This window comes from Poecilia latipinna, unplaced genomic scaffold (assembly GCF_001443285.1).
Source record: "Poecilia latipinna isolate Pla-1442-1.1 unplaced genomic scaffold, P_latipinna-1.0 Scaffold4501, whole genome shotgun sequence".
Taxonomy (NCBI): Eukaryota; Metazoa; Chordata; class Actinopteri; order Cyprinodontiformes; family Poeciliidae; genus Poecilia; species Poecilia latipinna.
The window spans coordinates 1-21083 of NW_015117117.1; the positions used below are offsets into that span (position 1 = coordinate 1).

The 21083-nt window shown below is 39.3% G+C and overlaps 1 protein-coding gene across 1 annotated transcript; it reads right to left on the reverse strand.

Annotated features, from left to right (window-relative positions):
- Positions 1–84: 84 nt before the first annotated feature.
- LOC106942726 (transcription factor E2-alpha-like) lies at positions 85–20878 on the reverse strand. Its single transcript, XM_015026057.1, has 18 exons — positions 20339–20878; positions 16332–16428; positions 15874–15946; positions 11345–11418; positions 10237–10309; positions 9562–9602; positions 8847–8970; positions 8424–8476; positions 5972–6071; positions 5500–5633; positions 5246–5396; positions 3965–4023; positions 3739–3817; positions 2453–2539; positions 1151–1227; positions 881–1054; positions 658–763; positions 85–560 (listed from the first exon to the last, which is right to left on the reverse strand). Exons 2-18 carry the CDS (start codon positions 16383–16385, stop codon positions 352–354), a joined length of 1668 nt encoding a protein of 555 aa, XP_014881543.1. The 5' UTR covers positions 16386–16428; positions 20339–20878; the 3' UTR covers positions 85–351.
- Between the last annotated feature and the right edge of the window lie 205 nt (positions 20879–21083).

Here is a 21083-nt window from a genome sequence, read left to right on the forward strand (position 1 = left end):
CAACGAGAAACAAAACATTGATTTAAAAAAACAAGATATATTTTTTTTATTAAAAAAAAAAAAAAAAAAAAAAAAAAAAAAAAAAGGTTAAAATATAATTAAAAGCCCAAAATGTTTATGACATTCATGCCTCTAAAAAGTGCATGCAAACTTATGACCAGAGCTGTACCTTGCTAAGTAATTTTCCTAATTTGTGCTAGACGTTTAGGGGACCATCACAATAAAAAGCACCTCTAAACAATGGCTTGTTTTTAATCACATAACAGAAATTGAATTAGCTGGTAAAACGCTCTAATTGCTGTTATATTATCAACATTATGCCGAAGAGTTGTCTAGCATATAATTATTTTTCTAATTCTGCTGCTGCAAATATCCTACTTCTATATAAATCAAAATAAACATTATGGTGCAGTTATGATTTGGACACCTTGTTCGAAGACGAGCCTTCAGATCTTTTCTGTCGTCCTCTGACTTGTCTGTAATTGAGCAATTCTCATCGTCCTCTTTGTCTTCTCGCTTGATAGCTGTGCCGCCGGAACGATTCCCGCTTCCGGGCAGGCCTGCGCGCACACACACACACAACAATAAGATGCTAAGCAACACTTTTACTTATTTATGACCTAAAATAAAGATTGCAATGAGAGCAGAAAAATCCACCTGTAAATCCATCCGGCTGAGAGCCTGAATGAACAGATGCAGGGCCGTGATGCAAAACTCCTCCACTAGAGGGCAGACCAACTGAATCCTCAAGGTGGCTGGAAACCTGTAAAGCAGTTGTTTCTGTTAGTGCTGGCTTCAAAGCAGAATAATAAGTGATGTGGGCAGCATGACCCCCTCGGTGACCTGTGTATAGCATTTTAACTCTCTTCCTGAATCTCACCAGTCCTTGCAGACGACTGGCCAATCCGAGAGCTGCACTGTTGAAGCCCGGTGCGATCCCTAACCCAGCCGACAACAGGCTGTGCATTTCAGCAAGTCCCGGCCCTCCCTGTCCGCTGGCGTGCCGCTGAAGGACATTGATGGCTTCGTCCAGACGGTCCTCCAGTTTACTCTGCTGGGGAGCGGGGAGAAGGGTAACACATGTAAGATTAAGCGTCTTATATGTAATCGCGCCCTGTTTTTACGTTAAACGTCACACAAAGTGGCTCACCATGGACTGAATTCCTCCCTCAAAGTTGGGTGACGGGGTGGCCTGGCCTGAGGACCGAGTCCACTGTGATGCAGAACCTTGAAAAAGAAAAACAAAAAATGGTAAGAAGGTTCATTCCTATAGATCAGACAAGTGTCTACAAGACAGGGAGGAGATTTATTAATGGAACGATTTGCTGTTAAAGTTCAGAAGCAAGGAAAGGCAATTTTATCTTTACAGGACGTTTTCAGCAACAATGAAATTCGCAGTGTTTCATATGATTAGAAGGAAAATGAAACAACAAACAAGCAGGAAGCATTACACTGCAGAGGCAAAGTAAGGGAAACAATAACAGGTTAAAATTTTATGACGTCCCAAATGTTATTAATCAATGTGGCTCTAAACAAATTCATCTTTAGCTCTGAGGACTCGTGCAATGATAGGGATTTTTAGATTTGAAGTGCATGATGAAAATAAATGAAGCGATTTGATCAAGATGATGTTGAGAGCCACAACAAATTTCCAGAGCTCTCAGTCAATTTATCTAATTTTGTGCAAATGCAAAAAGGCTATGATTAATCTTTGACAGATATTTCTATAGTGATCATCAATGACAGGAAAGAAGAAAATAATGATAAAGGAAGAAAGGAGCTAAATGAAAAAGATAAAGTAAGGACAGAAGGAGGAAAACAATGGATAAAGCAGTGATAAAAATAAGTAAGAAAAAACAGAAACTAAGATAGAAAAAGAAGGAAATAGTGAAATGAACCAAGGATAAAATTAAAGGGGATAAATAGCAGACAAATGGATGAATGGAGACAACTTTTAAACAGGAGGTATGGGAATAAAGTCTTGAAACACAAGATCTTCCCATACTCTACTTTTTCTATCTTTACCCAGTATAATAAAAAAAAAAAAGCATGAGTCATGTTCCACGTTTTTCCACATTGTGTAAAAACCCTGAAATGTGCTCATGCACACAATAAGCAGAAGTTTTATACTCGATCAGACTAAGGAGAGCCGGCCGGTTTTACATTTTACAGTCTGCGACTTTTACCTAAAGCATCACTCAAAGAGCGAGCGTAGAAATCAGGACTATGTCAGTCAACCTGAAGAAACGGGCAGAAACGTCGTGACAGTCGTTTGCAGATGTGCTGCGTGAGCTCTTGTTCAGAGGCGGAAAGAAACAGACGAAGTTCGGGCCAGCAGTTATGAAAACTGAAGAAAGCAAAAGCGCGTAATCGGCCCTCAGACGTCCCAGATTGTGGCAGGTAGCCATCGGCTCAGAACGTCCAGACACCGCCAGGACCCTGGTACACCCACCTACAGTCTGGAGACGTCTGGTCGCACAAGCCAGAAAACATTCTTCTGACGTGGAAACAAAGCCAAGCTGACAGTGGGTGCTTTGGTCTAGCAAGTCAAAAAAAACAAAAAACAAAACTGAAACGCTCGCCTTGAACAGAAGGCCGTTTTGATTGACTACTGTCTGAAACAACAATGCAGCACTGAGGAGTGCATTGGCAAAGGCAGATTCGGTGAGGCCGTTTCCAAATTTGTCAACGTGCAGATTGAAAACGATCCAAACGGGGATTACAAACTGTGATTTCAGCCACCAGAAGAACAAAAGGTCGAGCTACAGATGGTATGAAAAGCATAAAGCTCTTATTACGGGATTACACGCGGAAACTGTCGAAATCTACGGATGAACTGCGGCAAACTCCTCCAAGATGCCAAAAAATAAATACATAAACTGCTTCCCAACACGTTTTGAAAACCGAGCAAGGAAAACAACCATTTCAGAGAAGTTCTCACTTATTGCCGTTATTGTTACCAAGTGATTCGATTTTGCAGTATGGCACTTTTTGTTATTAATAATAATAATAATTAAAAAAAAAGAAATTCAACACATCAATTTCCAGAAGCCACCCCAACACTTAATGGTTATTTTTGTAAATCTAAAACACATTGTAAATACGACTTTGTGTTTTTCAGGCAATAGTTCAAATTATTTTCTTAACTTTTGCATCGTTTCAGTACTTTATACACACAGGGTGTCATGAGTTAATGCTTGGATTGATTGAAGAGAAAAAAAGGGAAGTGACCCCACCTTGTTTTCATTTTTACTGTATTTTCCCTTCCTCTCTCGTAAGCTATATCAGGCTGGTGAGCGTACATGAAAGTTACACTGTGGGTGGAGTGACTTTAAATAAACATGAAATCAAGAGAAATGCCGCTTTTCTGCTGTAAAAGTAGTTTTTTTTTTTTTTTTTGAAAAAATTTGAATAAAGAGGGGAATTTTTTTTTTTTTTTAAAAAAAAAAAAAAAAAAAAAGATTTTACTACTTTGCTATTTTCATCTTATTTATTCACATTAAATAAATCTCCAATATCTGATAAGATGATTTGTTTCAGTAGTAGTTTTTGTTGCACAGTTGCTAAGTTCAGACTTTACTTATAAGCTTCTAACTTTGCACATGGTTGATGTATTAGATACATTTGGAACAGCATTTTACTGTCGCACAAACGCAAAACTTTAACTTGACATGTTTTCAGTCCGTTTTGCACCCAACATGTGGAGCTTCTTCTTCAGATTGCACGTTTTCCACTCACCTGACACAGCCTGTGGTGAACCGGAGGGAGTAGACGGCGACGGAGGGAAAGCGTTACTGTTTGGGTCTGAAGGATAAATCTGAACAAAGAAGTTCTGATTTTCACTCAAAATAAAAATGTGTATTACTTCCATTTATATTGCCTCAGAAAACGACAAATAATCTGTAGAGTCCTGTGTCACTAACAGTGTTACTTGATTATAAATATGTACTCTACAGCTACTTACTGATGCCAGGGCTTTTCCAATCTCGTCACCCGAACTTACTGGTACAGCACCACGATTTGATTCGTAAATAAAAGCAGAAGATATTAATTGGTTTCGGTGTACAGCGTCTTGCAAAAGTATTCATACCTGTTGAACTTTTCCCACATTTTGTCATATTCTAACCACAGACTTTCATGTATTTTGTGGGAATTTTAGGTTGTAGTAGTGTGAAAATACGGCACAACCGTGAAGCGGATGGGGAAAAAAAGAACATGTAATTTGCTTTTGTTGTCCTTTTGTGGTTTAGCAATTAAAACCTTATAAAAGTGTGGCATGCAAATGTATTTAAATGCTTTAGAAAATGTTTTAGTCACTTTTTTTCTACATCTAGAAGCTGACATTTTCCTCTATCCTTCTTTGCATAATAGAACACGGTCAATTAGAATGGATGTAGAGCTCAAGTGGATTTAGGTCTGGATTTTGACTAGGCCACTCTAACGCTCGAACATGTTTCATTTTAAACCGTTTTCATCACAGCTCAGACATTTTAGGGTCGTTATCCTGCTGAAGGAGCCTCAGGTCTTTTTCAACCTTTAACCCCTGTTAAAAAAAAAAAAAAAAAAAAAAAAAAACATCTCCCTCTGTGGCCAGATTTTGTAGAGGAGCTGGATTAATCAGCCTACTTGTGCTTTTCTCTTTGTATGTGTGTATCCTGTTTTGATTTGTCTTTCTGTCCATCTGTGTCCTAAATAACACACATGTACGGTATATACTACTGTGCACAAGTGATTTTTGTTTTGATTTTCTTCTTGTTCTCCCATACTGTCCTTAGTTGGTATATACTTTATTTTTATGAATAAGAAAAAAAAACGACGGCATATGATCAGAGTACATTTCTGCTCTTTGGGTTGCAGACTGAAAAAACAAAAATGAAAGAAGAGCATCTCCACAGCATGATTCCGCCACCACCGTGTGATGTGAAAGGAGCTTAAAAAACTTGAGACTGGAATGTAAAGTAAAACGCTACTGTCCCTCCCCCACTTGTTGCTGTAAACCGCAAGACAATTTTTCAGCTGAAATTGAAATGAAAGGTGGTTTATTCAAATTACACTTCAAAGTTACGCATTATTTTGTGTTGGCCAATCAGAAAATCTAAATAAATTACTTCAAATCTTCCAGTCGTAATGTTATAAAATGTAAAAAGAATCAAGGGTTCTGACACTTAATTTGGTACCTATATAAATATATTAAAAACAAAATTACTCTGACATTTGAAGCTGAAATGGCACACAAATGACTTACCCATAATCGTTTCAGTGCCAGCGATGGGGGGTGTGTGGCTGGGGACTCCGAAGCTGCTGGAGCCTGCGTGGAAGCTGGTGGGATGAGCTCCGTTCACTTCGCTGCCATGCAGGGGGTAGTTCTGGGGTGAGAGGGGAAGGGGATGCCGCTTCTTAAAAGAGAACATCACATACAGCGTTAAGGACGCAGAAGCTTTAGTGGAGAAAAAAAAAGTAACAAAAATTAAGGAGGGGAAAAAAAAAAACTGAACACACCATTCTGTCTTGAGGGTTTATGGCAGTGAATGGACCGTGCTGGCCCAGATGGGGGGAGTTCCCCAACACGGCAGAGTATCCAGGCTGAATCATCGACCCGGCAGAGCCCCAAGGATCAGAGGGCGGGTGGGCATCTGTCAGGGGGAATCCAGCAGAGAAACATGGAAAATAAGGCAGAGCCACAACCAGACGCAGGAGAGAAGACAATGAAGGCCACATATGAGCCGTGTCATATCAGCGTGATGACTGTATTCAACCGTGATTCACCGTTTGACCCGCGGGGCTGTCGGTAGCCTACAACCACAGCACCTACGGCTCATCTGGACAATATCACAGTAAAGGAACCGACTCTCCCAGCTGTGCTGGCTTCAAAGGAAAATTCCAGGAAATTGTCGTCTTTGCCAGACTAAACTTTTCATCTAAACACAAAGAACTAGGAGAGACTCCAGAGGAAAATATTGTTTCAACTGACCTTGCATGTAGTACGCTGGTTGGTAGACATTTCCTGCTTTGGAGGCTGGGAAGCAAGTGGTGTCCCGATTAAAATCCTCTCCTGTGGCTGTGGGGTAAACCTACAAATAGAAAAGTGAAATGATGACCAAGTCTGACAGAGTGAGCTCGAACCACATGTTTCCATACGCTGTACAAATAGACAAATTACCCCAAATGATCAGACTAATGTTTCTCTCTTTTAGATTGCCCAAATAATTTATATCTGCTGAATGCCAGAGTAATTTCTACAAATCCAACAGCTTTCTTACATTTTTTCCTAATATGTACCAGAATTTCCTTTGAGCTGTTTAACTTGGTTCAAACTGTTTTGGTCTCCTTTCACAAGCTCATATCAACGACTTGCTGGAATTTTGTCCCGTTCCTCCTGACAGAACCGGTGTCACTCAGTAAAGGAGCCTTTCTACGCTATTATTTTCTTTCCTCAAGATGCCATCTATTTTATGAAGTGCACCAGTTCCTCCTGTCGCAGGCCACCCCACAGCACGACGCTGCCACCACCATACTTCACAGTTGGGATGGTGTTCCCAGGCTTATTGACCCTTTTCATCCAAATGTAATGATGGTCATGATGGTCAAACGGCTCCACTTTAGTTTCATCAGACAGTAAAACTCGAAAAAATGAATGTTTTTGTCCTTTAGTGCATTTTTAAACCGTAACCTTGCTTTTTGTGTTGCTTTTGGAGCAATGGCTTTTTTCTCTCTGCGTTGCCTTTCAGCGATGTTGGTAAACAGAATGTGTTTCGCTGTGGATAGTGACACTGTCTCACCATCTTCAGCCAGCGTTTTCATAGGGTCAGCCCCTTTGTTCTAAGGATGATTCACAGATTTCAGACCAAAACTCATTCTCTTCTGGGACGGGAACAGTCATCTCATCACTGAGATGACTGTTCATTCAAAAGGCATTTAGACTTATTTGTGATTATTTGAATGGACTGCACTTTCATATATTTGGGAATTGTAACTAAGAATGAACCAGACTTGTGCAGTTTCACTATTCCCTTTTTCAACTTGGCTGATTTTTTTTATTTTATTTTATTAATCCTTGATGTCACACAAGGTACCCGTGTTTTCGAGGTGTTCATTTAACTCAAATGTCGTGAATGAACATGTCAGAAGCTTACAAAACTATTATGTTATCATCTGGGTTTTCCCTGATTGCTTAAAGGGAGAATAATATCAGTTCTCTCTTTAAGAAAACCATTTTAAAAAAAATAGCAAATATAAGTAATTTTGGTCATCCTAACTATATAATTCATTATTAGATAGTATAAAAAGTATTTTCGATATCGTGTAATATTGTTACAAAAGAAATACACTTTTTTGAGTTTGCATAAAATCTTTTTCGTAAAGCTTTTACTACAACACGCTTAGCTCCGTGTACGATCGAAATCTATTTCCTTTTGAAGCTGAAGTGCTACTCAGGCTAACATGGATTTTACTATCTGGATGAAATGACGTTTCTTTAGATTTGAAACTAAAGATGAGACAGTATGAAATGTAAAGAGCCAGACTCCTTTTCGAGCCCATAAACATATTTCAGTGTATTACGCTGTTAAAACACAGGCATGGAGTTCAATCTCCTTAACAAACAAAGTTTTGATCAATCAAATACAATCTTCATATTGAGGTGGGAATAAAGAAGCCACTGTTCTGTACCACCTCCGTCCAAAATGAGAAAATCAAGAAACCAAGTATGTCTGTAAAACTCTGATCATAGTAGGTCTGAAGTTTTCTTCTGTAATTTGATTAAACAGAGAAAAAAGGAAGAGGAAAAGAGAATGAAGAGGAGAAGAGGGAACAGGGAGATGCACTCCTAATTACTGAACCATCTGCCGAATCCTGGACAGCAGCCAACTCCGCTGGCAGCTGGGATGGAGGGATGGGGGAGGGCTGTTGTTTATGGTTGTAGAAGAGGAGAGAGAGCGAGGCTGTGCGAGGTGGGGCAGCGAGCAAGAAAAAAAAAATGAGGAAACAGGGTGTCCATAGAGGGAAACATTGAGGGAGGGAAAGAAAGAGAGGGACCAAAAACCATCAACCCCCTCCAGCACAAAATCTCCTCGGCGATTTGATGAGTACACTTGGCAGAGAGGACGAAGTGTGGCCACAAAGCCAAGGGCCCACAAGTACAACATACTATAAATATATGCTGCAAATAAGTGACTGGGTGAATAAGTGGCTTGCCCCCACTGTTGCCTTTTGACTTTGGCGCTGAAGAAGCACAGATGTTCGACCTAAAAGGCCCGCGCCGCTCCTATTATACCGCTCGAGATCCAGAGGAAGGGCTCCAGATGCAAAACTAAACGGGAACATTTTCGTTAGGCTTAAAAACTGAAACTTTTGGGATACATGGAATCAACGTTACAGACCGAGGTGTAGCACAGGGGGAAGGTTTTCTGGAGGTGTCTACTTACTGAGGAGGGCAGGCCAGGAGGAACCTTGCGGATCTTTTTTGGCTGCGGATTTGCTGGGAAAAAGACAGAAAGGAAACCTCATAAAAATGAAAAGATTGATATCTAAAGACAAAGCCACTACACAATACGTAATAAAGGTTTTCCTTTTAGACCTATCAGCCTTTGTGCAGCCTCATAATTCCTGCACAACCAGAAAAAAGTTCTGTGTATTTCTGTGTACTGAGAAGGAGGTAATGCTACTTTCTCCACCGAATAAGAAGGAAGAACTCGAAACCACGTTTTAACACTTACAATAGAAGTGGTGGAACCCACAGATGTAAATATAGATCAGAACGGAGACATCATTTGTAAAACAAAAACCAGAGGAGACAAACGTACGTCTGATGAAAAGAAAAAAAAAAATGCACATGCCTTCATTCTTACCAGTGAGGTCCTGTGCGGGTCTCTTCCTCTCATAGGATGAATAAAACTGGGAATTGGACTTGGCAGAAGGCGGAGAGAGGCTGTCAGGACTGGGCAGGGGTATCTCACTTGGCATAAAACCAGGCTACAGACGGTTTAAAGAGAAGAGAGGCAAAAGCCCGTTCAAACAGCAGTATGAACATGTAGAGAAAATTAAGGTTATCATTGATATGTATCTGTCTTAAAAATAACCTGTTTGTTGTTATAAACTGAGAGCTCAGTTGATTTCTGGACTTAGACGTGAAGGACAGCTTTAATTGTTAGAGTAGATTAGTACTCAGAGATAAAATCAAGACTATATCACAGCAAATTGGAAGGTGAGGAAGTTCTGAGTCTGGTCCAAATGATATTTTTTTTAATCACAGATGCAAAATATATATATTTATTTTTAACATCTTTGGCTTAATTACTGCACTGACTATGTTGCTTTGCAGCAAATTGCCTTTTTTTGAGCCTCTGTATTCCAGTTAACAATTAATCAGTTACTAAATTCTTTGACAACTATTTCAATAATCGTTTAATCACGATTAATCCGATTAATAATTGCAGCCCTATTTGTATCCACAAATCCATTGCGACAGTGGTATGCTTGCATGAATTTATTTTTGTGTTAATCTGCAGGTTTCCCTTTGTCACGTTGTTGCTGGTATGACTTTATTTTCTTTGAAAGACTCACCTGCGTCCCAAATGATGAGTATGACCCTCGTTCAGCTTTCCCTGTTAAAATAAAGAAAAAGATTTGAGGATCGTTAAAAGGCAAATGTTATGTATGTAATCACACTGCCCTGCCATTCATCGCATTTGCAAGGTGAATGTATATGCTGCAGTGTTTAAATGAACCAAATAGACTCATTACAAATGCTCCAGGGGCAATTGTATCCAAACTCTGCCCCCTCCGCTGACAGTTAAACAGAGAAGCGCTATAGTCCACTGTTTTCCCCAGGGAGAGCCCTGTTTGTGCATGGGTGCCCTCCCTTTACACCCCCCACCCCTCCCATAGCGAACACACACAAACAAAGCCCTCCTCCACATCCTCCCCGTTTGCCCTGCTCCCCCTCATCCTGAAACATGCGCTGCCCTAAACTGCCACATGAGTGCCGGACTTGTGAATGGCTGCTCTGAAAAACAAACTGCTTGTTGTTCTGTTCAGTCACACTGTGCATTGATGTACGAGTCTGAGTGCCAGTTAACACATTCCTCCATCACTTAGTCCGACACTGACAATTTTTTTTTTACCAATTTGCAAAAATGAAAAAAAAATAAATAAATAAATTTAAAAAAATAGAAGGGATGATTTGAAAGTGGTGATGTCTGTGCTTCGAGAGCTCAGATTGAATTAAAATCTTCTTACCAGCAATGCCTGGTCCAAATACGGGGGTAGAGGCCAGACTTTCTCTCTCACTGTAAAGGCCCTCTTCGAAAACCTGAGAGAAAGAGACGGAATAACACTTCATTCGTAGTTGCATCAAAAATAAGCAGATGGCATCCTTTGATTTTCAGTTCATCTGCATCAAAATGCAACAACATAATATATTAATTATAAGACTAATTGGATTAATTGGATTCATCGTGATTAATTGATTATTGAAATAATCGTCAACGAATCTAGGACTTGATTAATCGTTAACTGGATTTCACAGACTCAATGAAAGGACATTTGCAGAAGAACATGAAGTCAAATATATATAAACATATTCATTTGCATTAAAGATGTTTTTTAAATCCTTTGTAAATATGTTCCGCCTAGAACTCCTCATGTGGCATAGTTATAGTTTGACAATTTTCAAATTCTGTAAAAAAATAAAATAAAATAAAATACATTTTCTCTCAAGCACCTTTTGATATTTTACAATTCTGAATTGGTTAATGCAAAAATTAATCATTTTGATCAAGCATACACTAAAAGAAGGCTGTGTTATTGCACTGTTGGCAATAAAATGTTTATTTTGTTATTTTAAAAAATGCATTGAATTATTTGTTCATTTGCATATTTTAATATTATTTCTAATATTGTGTAAAAAAAAAAAGGCTTAAGTGGTTAAATGAAACATCTACACAATGTGATAATCTTTTTATGCAATTAATTGTATGAATAATTGGTTACTAAAATAATTGTTAGTTGCGGCCCCGAATTTTACTATTTAACTTTAAGCACGAATGTAATATTACTGCATACTTTCAAAGTCACCTGCTATTATTTTAATAAGTTTTTTTCTATGTTTTCAATCAACATGTAATTGGAAAATAACAAATTACACTCTTGTTTAAGCCCAGGAAGGCAGGTCACAACCCAGCATTAATCATCGGCAGCACTGGTAATGCATAAGTGGTCAAATCTAGAGCACTTCATAATGTTGCAGTCTGTGTGTAAAAGAGGTATAAAGCAATAAATCACGCAACACGTGAAGAATAACACAACATCTGCTGCACTCTACGGCCGAGGCTAAAATAAATCATACCCTTCCCTGGTTGAAAGATGGACTAGTCTGCTCCCCTGGTCCCCACGGACTGGACCCTCTCCTCTCATCTACACCTGTTGGGACAAAAAAAAACTCCGTCAGCCAAAAGGTAATAGCATTATGATCACAGATTTATGTCCCCGTCTTGCAACAAATGTGTCACTTGAAAAAGTGACGACTTGCTTTGATACAGGTTTTTCAGGCTCCTTAATGCAACCTACATTGAGAAACTTCAAAGCTCACAGAGCGAGACAGCACTGTGACGGCGCTGTCACATAGTCTGGATTTTGAGCTGTAGGAAGTTTGAATAATTAACACCCAGTACGAGGCTTCCAGAATCATCCTCGACATTCCTCGGTCTCCCACACTCCACTCCTTTACGCTTTTTCCATGGCAACACTCATTCATAGCCCATTTGTTCCCACACGCTTAGGCCCACACCTTCACCTTAGCGCGAGGCTCACCGTCCAAACTCACACGGCTGGCATGTGCCATCGCGGGCCGGAGCAGCTTTAAGGAAGGGATGTTAAAGATTTGTGGAGCAGAAATCTCTGCCCAATCCCCTCGCTCTCAAATCTCCTCTCGTACTGCAACACAGCATCTCTTGGGGAAATCTGAAGTTTAATTGCACTCGTATTTGCATAATTGTGCATATTAATGAGGCTGAGCCCTATGAATATTCATATTTTTGTTTTGTTGTCTAATTAAAAAGCTAAGGGGGGAAGGGGGGTGCGAGAATCCTGACAGGATCAGCAGTAGAACAGAATAATGGCTCCATAGTGCCAAAAGCAGCTAGATTGCAGTGACAAGTGTGAGCTACACGACACCAGCGGAATAAGAGATGAAGGAGGCAATTTCACGTCCCCTCTCCATGTCTGACTGCCGCTCTGCCTGTCAATCAAAGCAAAACTTACACGTTAGACATTTTAGCGTGTTGTCATCAGCAAGCACCTTCAATCAAAAAAATAAAAAAATAAAAAAAACACCAACAACTTCTGATATGTTTTAGATTTGAAACTTTCTCTGCTTGAGTTAAACACATAAACAGCAACCAGATGGAAGTAAATATCGTTCTACTCATCGGGCGTTCTACTGTCGGCATCAACATCGGCCGATACCGATGTCGATGCCGATACTTTGTGCATCCCCAGCACCCCAAGATCCATCAACAACAAGCAACAGTTAGATACAATTCAATTCATTCGCCAACCAAGATTTACTCTAATCCTAGTTTTTGACTCAATAAAATACAATCTGACGCTATTTACCATAATACATCAAGATGAACCAAGTGGATAGCGCTTTTTGATTGTTTGAGAGCAAAGTTTATTAAAAAAATAAAAACTTCTTTAGCAAGTAGACTTGTGTCATAATTCTACAATAACCCCAATTTCAGTATGGAAATTTTAACTACTCAGCATTAGGCGGGTTAGATTAACAACAAAAACACTTGTTAAAATCGTAAAGAAGTGTGTTTACATCTGCTCATACTTGTGAATGGTTTCACTCAGAGACATTTAAAGGAGGGTGTAACTGTGAAATAACAATTCAGATAGTAAAATTACTTAACACTACAGGGACAATTTGAAAAAAAAGAGACTAAAATAATCCAACAATAATGGCAGAACATTTTGCTGCCGATTAGGATAGTGGACATTAAAAACTGCATGTTTTTTTAAAGCGTGTTTAATTCAAATCACAGACAATGAGACATTTAGTCAGGAACATGTTGATCTACATTATCACGATGAGCCACTGGACTCATTATAAAACCCTAGAGTCAGTCACAGCTACAATTTTTATTTGAACAAATCAGATTATAGTCCAAGGTTTCGTCCAAAAACTGCAGCTACTCTTGGCTTCTTTGCAGTTACACTTGCGCTGTGCATACTGCTGAATGAATCTCAGTCTGCTGAACCTAAAAAATGTTCCTACACTTTTCACCAAATCTTTCCACATCAAGATTTCTTACAATGCTTCAATTCATTTAGTTTAATGAGTGAATATTGATTCCTACAGCAGCTACAGCAGACCATACTGCTGATTGCTAGTGAAGCATGACACTAATATTGATTTCGAACATACTAAGTTTCATTAGTCCTACAGAACGCCATGCCAAAATCACAAATATCAGCTCAGACAGGCTACAATATCTATAAGCAGGAAAAGGAATAAGAGGATGAGTAACAGAAAAATTCTCCCGAGAACCCCAATGCACTTTTCCTCCCAGCATGCAACACCCCTTTAAGGTTGGCTGGTCTATAATTACACAGCACAGACAGAGCTATCGGAAACAGACAGACAGCCTGAGTCACCGACTTTGTGAGCGAAACGCAGGCAGATATATTGACCAAACATGCAGGCATGTCTTGGTTTTTACTGGAACGCTGCCCCAGGCCAACTACAACCGAGCGGTCCGTTTGTCTGCGCGACTTCTTCTTTTCCCTGGAAAAGTGAGTCACGCAGACACAAAGCGTGATGTCAGATACGATCTCAAGAGAGAAAACACTGTTAATGAAATAATGAACAATGTACAATGACACAGGGCTGACTCTTTAAACCTGTTAGTCACAGGAGACTTCCTAAGTGCAGGACAATGTGACATACTATCCTTTAAACGCACGCAGCTTACATTCGACTGTTCTCCAGCGATAGTTTGGATCTTTTTTTTTTTTTTTTTTTACAATTTTTACAATAATAAGCAGTGGATCGTCAGACTTTACACAACAGACCTTCATGTAACTTTCCCACCTGAGTTTTTCAAATTCAGTTTCACATCTGCTTGAAACAAGGAACCTTTTCATGCAAATTTATATCACAAGCCAGTCAGAATTTCTACCCATACCACCCTAAAAATACACGTTAGGAGTCTCGGTTTCTTGTGAACTAAAAAAATGAAAGCACACGCAAAAAAAAAAAAGAAAAAGAAAAACAGTGGACTGGATTGAACAGATATGATAATCACTGACAGCTCAGAACAAGAGCACAAAAACACATGGTAAAGTTTCACATTTAAACCATATGAATTGTGAGGGGGGAAAAAACATGTAAATGACTACTTTAGAGCCATATGGAAACTTTTAAACCCATCAGGTGTCTCTCATGGTGCCATGTGGGCAGGTATGAGACTAATGAGGAATGATGATGACCTCACGTAGGACAGTTTCATGGCATCACCACACAGTAAAGCCCCAAAATATTCATAACTCTGGCCCATATCCAACTTTTTTCCAATCAAGAAGGAAATTAGACATTCATCTCATAATAAATAATAAAACAATGTAGAATCAGTTTAGAAAAATTAATGAATCTGTTTTTAATTTAGATTTTATTTTTTTAAACTTTCATGTTAAAAATTACTTTACTTTTCTCAAATGTTTGTGGTTTTGAAAGGGTAACTTAAAAAAAAAAATCCTTGGCATACCTTGGCAGCAGTAACCAGCCCACGCTTAACTCAGTATGTGTGTAAGACTAATGACTGTTACATAATTACTCATCAGGAATCAAGAGTTTGGAGCTTTGATATTAGACATCAAACAGCACAGCTCATTTCAATGCCAGGGGTGTGTGCCTAGGGTGTCTGGATTTCCGCTGAGCCTCTTATATCCTCTGCTAAAACAACTCCCTAATTTGAGCTAAGTAGCTAAAAGTCGCTTCATAATTTTCTTTTGTTGGGTGCATTTACTTATTTCATTGCTGCAAAAGGTCCAACTCTGAGGTAAGCACTAAAAATAAACAAGTTGTTCAAACTCTTGAACAAGAGTCTTAGGAATACCTGCTAAGCTCAGTTCAGGCATTTCAGATGCAGAAATGAGGAGCGACCTGTTCGAATAGCTCAAAGAGCCCTGGTACGGTTCCTGTGGGCCGTAGGTGCCTCATGAGAAGCCGTTAGGATTGATAACATCTACATGCCTCGTTTGTAAGAGCGCGCCCGATCCTTACAGAAGAACAACACAAGTGGCTTTCTTGTGAGTAGATGAAACAGAGCCCCTGATAACCCCACCCAGCAACCGAACGTGTCGTCTTTGATCTTCCCCTTGAATATCGCGTTGCTCTCTGATGCTTGTTGAAAGACTTAATGCACCTCCAAAAAACACAATGGTAGCAGAGAACTTTGTTTTGTCTGCGACTATTGGGTCTGGTAGAGCAGGGAAACGGCGCCTGGGGTCGGCATATAAAACTCCAGCAGACATACAAAAGCACCACCATCCGATTTTTGGAGTGTCCTGGTTATTATTTGACAACATTGACGTTGCATGCATGCTTTAAACGCTAATATGAGGGTTGGATTTGTGCATCTGATGATGAATTCTCAATTTATGAAAACTAAAACAAGGAAACGGGAACCATGTATTATTCTATTACAACTGGAAAGAAAGCAAGAGAGTAAAAATGAGGTAGTGAGACTGGAGATGGGCTCTAATAGATTTATTTTTAGAAAGTCACAGAAGCATTACCAAGCAATACGGCCACTGACTACAGGTGAAGGAAAGGCAAACAAACCGTCTCTTTTGTGTATTATCTCTTACCGGGACCTCCAAACTGGCTGCTGGCGAGAGTAGTCGGCCCATTCTTTCCATTCGAAACTGGAGGTTCAAACATCTGAAAGGAGAGCAATAAATCTGTAAAAACCACGGCAAGGCAATAAAACATTTGAATGTTCCCTCGACGTTTATGCAAACGTTGATCAGAGCGTAATCCAAACTGTCCTACGTGCTTTTGCGAACAACTGCAATAAACACAGGGCAACCCGAGTCTTTCAGCTATGATTTGTGACAAAACAATAAATAAATAAGTTGAGCCAAGACAAACAGAGCTTTATATATATAAAAAAAAAAAAAAAGCATGGCTGCTTAAACACATTTCTTCCTCATTGAGAATGAATCTCATTCATTCCCATTTCGAGGTACTCGTCACCAGGTTTGGTGCTTATTGTTAAAATGAAATGGATTACGAAGGCAACAATGAGGCTTAGCAGGGGCCTTACCGCACTAAAATCCAGCAAGTCGCTCAGCTCCTTGTCGTTTTCCACTGTAGCCATTCTCTGATGCTGTTCACTGGGCCTTTACAGTCTCAGCTACAGACTACAAGGACAAGCACAAACAACACGACGTCATTTTGCGTCAGTAACTCGATACTGATTACATTAAATGCATTGATTAAGATTACCGTTTTCTGCACTGTGTATTTTAGTGTAGAGAGCTGTGTAAACGCTGCATTCCTCCTTCAAAACATCAGCCATGCTGACAACAGCAAATGTCGTTTAATCTTTACATGGAATGTTAAAATCGAGCTTCGTTAGAAGAAAGATGAACAACGCCCGATTATTTGCTATCACTAATTCCCAAAGAGGATCGAATTCTCCCTGTGCCGCGCAGCTGGAAATGCTAAAGGTGGATCGCCAAAAAAAAAAAAAAAAGAAATCATTCAGTTCATTTAAAGCAACTGGTTTCAAACTCGGCTAAAAACAAACGTGTGAGGCCAGCCCCAAACAACAACAATGTCAGTAAAGACAGATTAATCGTTGCCATGTCTCTGCTCAGAAAATAAGAACTGACGCACAAGCAATTCCATTTATACAGCTATTTCCATATGTGAGTTGGTCTGCTACGCTAACTGACTTTTACACAAATACATTAAGGAAGAAAAAAAAACACAACTACTTAATGAATGAGGAAGCTTTTAATTGTGGTTAAAAAAAAGATACAAAAAATAAGTTCTCACAAGTCAATCCCTCTGAAGATGATTAATAAATGAGTGGATAAAGTTTGTATTGCTTCACACGGCCTTTCGTCCATCAGAATAATTTATGTATGTTAATAAGATTTGGTTTTAGTCACTAAATTTATAAATCTTTGATTTATAAATCAAAGATTTATAAATCAAATAAATCTTTGAATTATTTCAAAAAAATTAATTATTTTTTTTGTGGCAGAAAAAACATATGAATTTATTTACTTGAATGATCTTAGCTTTATGTCTGTTTAATAATAAAAAAAAAACATATATTCATATTAAACGTACAAAAGGACACTGTGCATAGTTTGTTTAAGGGCGTTTTGTTTTCATAAGAAATCATAAATATCTTATCTGATTATTTCAGGACTAAAACAATCAAATACCGGACTAATCAACTAACCAATATCTGCATCCCCGCTTTAAACTGAACTATCTTTATACCCTCACATCCGACAATTTAGTCAGAGTTCTGATCAGGTAGTGAGAAAAGTAAAAGCAGTTCTAAAAGTAGCCCACATCAAACCATGGTTCAGCCACAGGCCACGCTGCATTTGGTTTTTAGTCAGCCCCTGGACTTGGGTGCTGACTCCACATCAAAACCCAACTGTGTTTTTAGCATCTCTGTGCACTGAAGTCTACAGAGTGATAACACAGCATGCTGGAATCCTAAAGTGGCAATTTATGGCCAGCCAACATCAACACAAATGTTCCATGTGACTAAAAGAAAAAAAGACGTCTTTTAAAACTACAATTATGGATTTGGTTTGAAAAAAAGAAGAAGAGGGTTTTGATGTTCTCTTAGGTCATAACCAGTTATTAAATATGAACTTAATTGTTTTAACTAATGAAGAGTTTTGAGTTTATTGTTGCATTGGAGCTTTTGACCATTTGAGAAACATGATCGCTTTGGTTCAGTGGCTTTTCCTGAAATATATTACAAAATTTGTACATTTGTACATGTACATTATGTAAAAAAAAAAAATCAATAATGTAATGAAGTGTCCTAGTTAAGTTCTCTTTTAGATTGTTAGGCGCAACTCTTTCATTGTAAGCTGTCTAGCTAAAAGAGTGGAAGAGAAAAAGCAGAATGCTACAACAATCATCGCATTATGGTTAGAGATTTGTGACCTATTAAACTTCCTGTGCTTTCCAGACGTAACTGATGTGACTCCAAAAATACCACCTGAATAACTCATTTATTTTTATGGCCTTGCCGACGAGCTGCGTTTTAAAATAAAATAATCACAAGGGAACAGCATATAGGCTTCCTACAAACCTCCATTCTGTCCCCAAATGAATTTATTATAATGATTATTATTATTATTTATCAATCAGTTTTGTTTAACAATATCCGGGACAATTGTGAACAAATAACAAAATATTTAACTAGTGAGGTTTAGGGAGCTGCATGCTTCAGAAATCATGAAATGACATGATGCAGAAGTTTTCCTCCTCTTTTATTGCTTTTTGGCTGTTCCAAAAAATGTGTACAAAATCAAGACTTTTAAAATCTGGACAGGATTATCCCACACCGAATGGAGATTCTTTAAATTAGGAGGTGGTCAGTATTTAGTTACTGACCTCCTCTCTCCCCCCCCAAAAGAGAAATATATATCAGAGTTCAAGGCTTTGCTTGAGTGGCATCTAAATCAGGCTCAGTGTGACAACCATATATATATATATATATATATCACAGTAAGGATTGTTATTTTTGATCTATGAACTATTTTGCCACTATTGATTCGATGAGCTCTTCAATATTATTTAATTCAGTAATTGTCTAACGGGTAGCAGAGTGGTTACAGTGCCAAATACAACTATTGTAATGAAGTGGCCTATCTGATATTGAACGACTTTTTCTGGCCATTTGCAGTGATACATTTACAGCCAACAAAAAAACAACACAAAATATCTATATTTCTTGCTCTTATTATGTATGTAAATACTTGTGTCTCTTGGCATGTCATTGGGGTTACAAACCAATTTATGTTGCAAATTATAGAGAGGGATTTGGGAGGAGATAAACAAGAAGTGATGTGATGAATATTAATAAGTTGTGGAGAAAGGGTGAGATTTTATGCACTCGCCCTTTCTTCTACTTAACGTCATCATTGTATAGTAACTGCTCTGCTTTCTCTGCATTAGCATGTCTAAAATGAATAAACACTGCAGCGGTGTAACGACCAAGAGGCTGTAAATAGGGGTGCATGCGCGGAATGCGACCAAAGAACAATACGCTGACAGCACATAATCTAGCAATTTCTGTCTCTCAGCAAGCCGAGGTCAAAATGGGGGATAAGTGCTTAGCCCCTCCTAACAAATGGAAGTTGCATTACGCTTGTCTTGAGCACCCCCACCTTTTGGCCAGCGGCGTTTGGGGGAAAGTTACATGGCAGAAATAGCTGCAGAAAACAAGAGCTCCTGGCTGGCGTCAGAAAACACGGATCCAGGCTGTTCAGTGTTCACCGGAGTTTAAATGTCTTCACCTACGGGCCTGGAAATGCTGCGGGACGTTTAAAAGGATCTGAGGGGAAAAAAAAAAAAAAAAAACCTGTTGCCTGCCCTCTCACATCGAGATGAGCACAAAGACTGAGTCCACAAAAAGTTTAATGAATATTAATCGATTGTAATAAACCACTTCACTTTTTATTATTACAATTATATTTTACTGTAGCTAGTTTACAAGTGTGTGGGAATTACAAAGTACTGCATTAAGAGCTGCAAGCGACGGTTATAACGGTAGAAGGCTGGGTGGAAGAGAAGGGGAAAATACCCAAGTTATTTTCTGCTGTTATTTTTACACTATGCGCTTATTTAACAGCGATTTTGGGCACAATTGAATATTAAACGTAACTGAACGTAAAACAGGCTCGCGTTGGTCATAAACGCAACATGAGTGATATAAAAAGAAGTCAACGGCTTGCGATCAAACGCAAACCCACATATAAGTGCCGAGACCCCAGGGGAGCTAACTCACTCCGGTAATATGCTAATAACATTATAGCTTACAGAAATGAACAAAGAAGTGTTTTCCATCACACCCAGGACTGCTAAATGCTGTGTAACCACACAGTGGACCTCGGTGAGACCGAAAGAAGGGAGGAAAATCCAACACCCCGCTTTTCTTTTCCCCGGCTGTAGCCCTCCAACAACTTAATCGCTGCGCTTAAAACTTAGTTATTACCCAGAAATCAACGTAACAATACAACTCCAGCTTCGCATGAATGAGCTTGTTTTGAATACGTTCACATTTACCTGGAGTCAGCAGTGTAGCATCCAGCAGCGAGTAGTGATACGGCAATATATAAGAGAGGAAAAACAAAGTTAGGGATAGAATCCTTCTCCTGTGGTCCCGGTCCGTGGGCTTGATGAAGCGCAGGAAAGACAATATAAAACGCTCCTTTGTTGTCTCGCCTCGTTGTTTGTCTTCGCTATGAAGCCGACCTCGCGTCTTTAACGCGGACCATAACTCTTGCGGTACTCTGTTTCCTTTCACTTGGAGAAACTGCAATCATTTCTTTTCCCAAGTAGACATTTTCACAGCCTCCACATTGTCGGTTCCAATGGAATATCACTCCGCAGCGCACAACCTACGGGAGGACATGGGCGCTGAAACATCAGCGGTGTCAGGTTTCAAATAAGGAGAAGAATCCAAATCAGGCGGCTTTTGACAGTTTACGTTTATGCGCAGCGTTTAACAGACGCGCCGTAAAATGTCAAGGCTCTAAAATCGTGAGCGAGACACAAAATGGCCCAGCCACAAATTTAGGGGATCTACGTCAACTCGCGGATGAGGACAACAGAGTACGCGACCGCAAGATGGAACGATAATATCGTGAGGGAGGACCAATAGGATGCCGCGAAATTTTGATTGACGTGCAGGACGTCCAAATATATTCCAGCGTCACTCTCAAGTGCGGTGTCAATTTGCCAAAGGGTTTTGTAGCGTTCTAGTGTTCTTGCAGGCTTTGCTACGAAGTAAAAAAAAATCATAACACTT